This window comes from Plectropomus leopardus, unplaced genomic scaffold (assembly GCF_008729295.1).
Source record: "Plectropomus leopardus isolate mb unplaced genomic scaffold, YSFRI_Pleo_2.0 unplaced_scaffold13505, whole genome shotgun sequence".
NCBI classification, from domain to species: Eukaryota; Metazoa; Chordata; class Actinopteri; order Perciformes; family Serranidae; genus Plectropomus; species Plectropomus leopardus.
The window spans coordinates 218-4,962 of NW_024614398.1; the positions used below are offsets into that span (position 1 = coordinate 218).

The 4,745-nt window shown below is 47.2% G+C and overlaps 1 protein-coding gene across 1 annotated transcript; it reads right to left on the minus strand.

Moving 5' to 3' along the window:
- Nucleotides 1-2,907: 2,907 nt before the first annotated feature.
- Nucleotides 2,908-4,627, minus strand: LOC121963978 (diencephalon/mesencephalon homeobox protein 1-B-like). Its single transcript, XM_042514213.1, has 4 exons — nucleotides 4,473-4,627; nucleotides 4,116-4,294; nucleotides 3,489-3,930; nucleotides 2,908-3,336 (listed from the first exon to the last, which is right to left on the minus strand). Exons 1-4 carry the CDS (start codon nucleotides 4,624-4,626, stop codon nucleotides 2,918-2,920), a joined length of 1,194 nt encoding a protein of 397 aa, XP_042370147.1. The 5' UTR covers nucleotide 4,627; the 3' UTR covers nucleotides 2,908-2,917.
- Nucleotides 4,628-4,745: the final 118 nt, after the last annotated feature.

Genomic DNA, 4,745 nt, shown 5'->3' on the forward strand with positions numbered 1-4,745 from the left:
TCCCACTAAAGGTTTTAGCCGGGCAGAGAAGGAGGGCTGTCACTGAGGAAACCTTAGCCCATTGATGAAGTGACAGGAGCTGCCAGAATATGATCCTAATCCTGTTTCCAGCATTCTTTTAGCCCGCTGGCATCGCAATTCCTCCACACATTCTCTGAGCTGTCAACTAGGAAAATCCCTCTAATAGCGCATTGCCCAGATACACATCAAAGAGCTCCTGGAAACCTTCAGCGGCTTAGCTGCCATAGACACACTCACACACACTCTCTCTCACACACACAAACACAGCATTTCCATCAATTTACACCAAAATGATCTTTACGAAAAACCCAGACAAATTGACCACATATTCTTTTAAAAACCCAAAGGCGTTTGTAAGAATTGTCACGCAGCCCTGAAATTATTTTTATGCACTGTAACTTGCTCCATCTGAAACCACCCACACCCCTCTCACCTCCTTTTCTCCACTTAGACAGTGATATAATCTTTATGGTCATGGAGCGAGAGAGCGGGAAAAGACCAGGGAGAAAAAAAAAGCAAAAAACAGGTGTCTGAACTTTGCTGACTCCAGGAACCCTTTCAGTCCTAGTTTATCTCATTCTATTCTTACTTAATCCATCGATATCCCAACCAAAGGTAATCTTCTTATGGCAAAGCATTCTGTTTCGGTGCAGCCAAACCTCGGCTGACAGGGTGGGGGAAGAGGAGAGAGAGAGAGTGAAGGGTAGGTGGGTGGGTGGTGGATTGGGGACTCTTTGGAGCCTGACACTGTGCTTCAGTCATTTCATTTAGGATTAGTTATTCTGCGCTGAGTGAACAAGTGGCAGGTTCTCCCCTATGTGGTGTGTAAACCTCACCGTCGAGCATGATAGACCTCCCGTGTCTAAATTATTTACGGTTCATCAAGGCGTCTTCACTGCAACATATTAACCAAACTTCATTTTTTTTACTATAAAGGTAATGTGTGTCGAAATCAGGACTGTTTATTAGGATTCATTTTTCTGTCAGTTCCCTCTCAGCGCTGTCAGAGAGGAGCTGGATTCGGCACACCCCGAACTAATCCCTCTCTTGTTGCAAACTTCCTCTCACTGGAGGAACTCTGAGAAAATGTTTTTGGTGTTTTAAGAACCATATCTGCGAGTGCACGCCTGCATGTTGGTTGGATGTCCTGCTGGGTGGTTCACAATCTAGACAGCTTGTCTGTTCTTTTTTTTTGACTTACCTTTTAGCTGAAAAAGGTCCAAAGATTCAGAAATCCACAAATACTTCTGATAATACAAATATTGCATTAAGAAACTTTTTTTTTATGTAATTCGAAGAGTGTCTCTCTCTCTCCTGAATTAAAAACCCAAATGTCTAAATGTAGGACTTTTGTTCAAGAACGGTTCCCTTGTGTGTAGTTTTCTTACATTTTAAATAAAAAGTATTTTGCTTTTCCTCTGTGTGTTTGTTGTGTTAGAATAAAGCTCCTGATCGCTCTGGAAAATGTCAAAATGGGGCAATACGGGTTAGTACAGGCAAATGTTTTCCTCTTCTATCTCCAACCGACGACACTGACAATATGAGTCATTCTTGTGTTTTATTCCCTTGCATTTAACAGATAAATTACTCACATTTTAAACAATTGAGAAATACATGTCTTGAATCTACAATGATATAATACATAGAGAATGGGCCTGTGCGTCTTTCTGCTGAAGTCAGTAGCTCGGAGAAAATGGTGACTCTGTCCAATTCAGTCCGGCACCCGAGTTAACAAAAATATATGTCGGCTGGTTTCATATTTATTTGTCACTGTGCCTCCTCTGCAGATTCTCCCCTTATTTCATTGCCGCCGTAGGTCCTTTGCTTAAAGCCACAACAGAAAAATAAATTTTCCTCTCAAATCCTTCTCACAAAAGGAGACATGGAGTTACTCTTTAGTCAGGCAGATGGAGGCGAACACTGAGGGATATTTACAACGCTCAATGGATTCAGCTGAGTGCTGTAACTCTAAACAAGGAGTGTCATGTGTCATCTACAAAGAAATACAGCTGGCTGGAGTGATCTGAGCTTTATTTCTGATATCAGATCACATGTGACTTCATTCTGTGTTTCTCGGGCTGTAAGCCATGCGTCAGAGGGGTGCTTGCATGCATAGTTCACATTCGGGGGTTGGAATATAGATTGTTTTCATATCTGTCCAGGATTCAGCTCTGTAGTTCAAGACTTCAGAGGAGGCGGAAATCTGTGCTGCTGACCAGAAGGAGTCGAATACAAGCAAAAATCCACAGGCAAAAAAATCTGTTCACACACAACTGCAGTCCAGGTGGGATTTTTTTTTTTCATCAAGTCCATTGAGTTGTTGTTATAATCTTATTTTCTGTTAAGTGGATCCAGCAGAGATGCTCTTCATGTCCTGGTGTGCTCCCAGCGCTGAGCTGCACGCCCACATGGTGACGATGAGGTGGAGGGGAATAGATGTGTCGACAACCCCGGGCCCCGAACTGAGGGAGGGCGCCTAAAGTGCCTGCTCTGAAATACATTTTGTGGCCTTCAGATGTGTGCCCAATGAATATGTCGTTTCTTCTGTTCGTCACACTGCTCTGGTTTTGAAATTGGGTTTATTTGAAATCTAGAAAGCTGCAAACGAAACAGCCGTTGTTTGTTTGAATCACATGAAACACGGACAAATTTTGGCAGATTTTGAACAGATCAACAGCCAATTGGTTAGCAGCCAGTACCTTTAGTTTAAATTTGAGACATTTCTAATGAGTTTTTGGAGGTGTGTCTGCATTTCGAACAGATTCACATAGTTGGTGACAGTGGTGAGAGGTCAATGAAAGTGAAGAGGGGCCTAGAGTCACCTTGTGTGAACAGTACCCATAATATGTTACGGCCCTGACTAGAGGACGAACGCTTTGACCGAGCAGCCCGAGCTTCAGTTGGGAAGCGTGTCCAATCCCAGTGAGGCTGCATGCTGCTTGGCCCTCAGACGGAGGTTCTCGATGCTGGTGGTCTTGCTGTTGAGGCTTCCAGGGAGGCTGCCTGGTGCCGCCTGCAGCAGCGGACTGTTCCACACCTGCTGGGCCTGCGACAGGGTCTGGTAGTAGGACTGGCAGGGCAGGGAGCTCAGGGGGGACGGCATGTTGACGTTCATGCCCAGGTAGGGCAGAGATGACGGCGTGCTCATGTCAAAAGACGGGTAGTGCACCAGGTTGTTGGTAGCGGCCATGTGCTGCCGAAACTGCTCCTGCAGCCGGAAGAGGCTGAGGGGAGACGAGGCGTAGGAGTTGCTCTGCGCCAAACCGCTGGTCACGCTGCTGGAGGACGGCAAGGTGGGAGAGCTTAGGGGAGAGTCTGAGGAACAGGAAGAGAGGAGACGAACTTTAGTATGCTTCATACAGGAAAAACATCTTGTCCATGAATGTGATTAGATGCTTAAATATGCCGTATAATCAGGGAATATGTAAGAAAAAGCAGCTGCGTTCAGTAGACGGTGATATTTTTACCTGATGTGGGGCTCAGCTGTTTGCAGGATGGGGAGCTTCTTCCCGGCAGTGCGCCTCCCTCCCCCTGCGTCTCCTCCCTGATCTTCACCCTTGCCTCCCCCCTCATTTCGTCCTCTTCTCTGTCAGCATTATCTTCAGCTGCTGACTCGCTGTCCGATGGCTCAGGGGAGGTGACGTTGACTTCCACGCTCATCTCTCCGGGCTGCGGCCGTGCGGCTCCCAGCCTCTCTGTCTCTGAGTGACAGGATGAAGAGGAGGAAGGAGGGGGAGGAGTGCGGGCGTCAGGAACCAGGGTGGTAGTGGTGGTGGAGTTGAGGTCAGTCTTGGAGTCCTCTGTAGAGCCCTCTGCGGCTCCAGATGCCTCCTTCTGTTTCTGGAGCTGCTCCTTCTGCAAGCTGCGCTGCTTCTTGCGAAACTTGGCTCTGCGGTTCTTGAACCAGACCTGGGAGACAGAAGGACAAACAGATCAGTGTTAGGGTCAAGGACTAAAAGTAAAATAAGAGTGAACAACTTTACAGTATGCTGCTTTCTATTTTCACTTTAATGATGTAAGATTGTCACTTTTTAGCAGCTTGGAGAGCAACAGGCAAACAGCACTCAGAACAAATGCATTCTGGGGGTTTTTACCTGAACGCGAGCCTCAGGCAGGTTGGTGCACATGGCCAGACGTTCCCGCATCACCACATCAGGGTAGTGTGTCTTCTGGAAAGTTTTCTCCAGAGCTTCCAGCTGCTGGGCGGTGAAGGCCGTCCGACTGCGCCGCTGCTTTCGGTGCTGGGAGCCATACCGGGCCTCAAGGATAATGTCTTGAAATGTGCAGCCGTTGAGAAACAAGAAACAGGACCAGTTTAATTGAGGTACAGGTCAAAGGTCATTTAAGCACCTCCCAGAGATCGACACACATGGAATTTGTGTTTGTGCACCGTAAAAGATGGAAATGAGTAACGATGAAAGTGAAAAACAAGTTGAACGACTGATTCTTACCAGCCAGTCTCTCTGCAAGAGTGAGGGCATGTACTGAGGGCCTGTAGTCAGGGGCGTGCTGGGCCTGTTGCGCCGCCTGCTGGTGGAGGTTGTACATGGCGCTCAGTGAGTTCATGGCGTGCAGAGAGTAGCCGTTCACGCCGTAGTGCTGCATGGCCGGCGAGCTGTCTGCACGGAGGAGGACAGAGGAGGACAGGCTGCTGTGAGTGTCAGGCCTCTTAATACAATTCAGTCTATTTTTGTAGCGCCTTTAAAAAGCGAAAACTCTTTTTT

Bases quoted from the DNA above. Each gene is read 5' to 3' on its own strand.
- LOC121963978 (XM_042514213.1), bottom strand. From the start codon at position 4,626: ATGCAGCACTACGGCGTGAACGGCTACTCTCTGCACGCCATGAACTCA. The intron at 4,295-4,472 runs GTAAGAATCAGT...GCACATTTCAAG, and splicing joins TCTTGCAGAGAGACTGGCTG to ACATTATCCTTGAGGCCCGG. The intron at 3,931-4,115 runs GTAAAAACCCCC...TCTGTCTCCCAG, and splicing joins TGCCTGAGGCTCGCGTTCAG to GTCTGGTTCAAGAACCGCAG.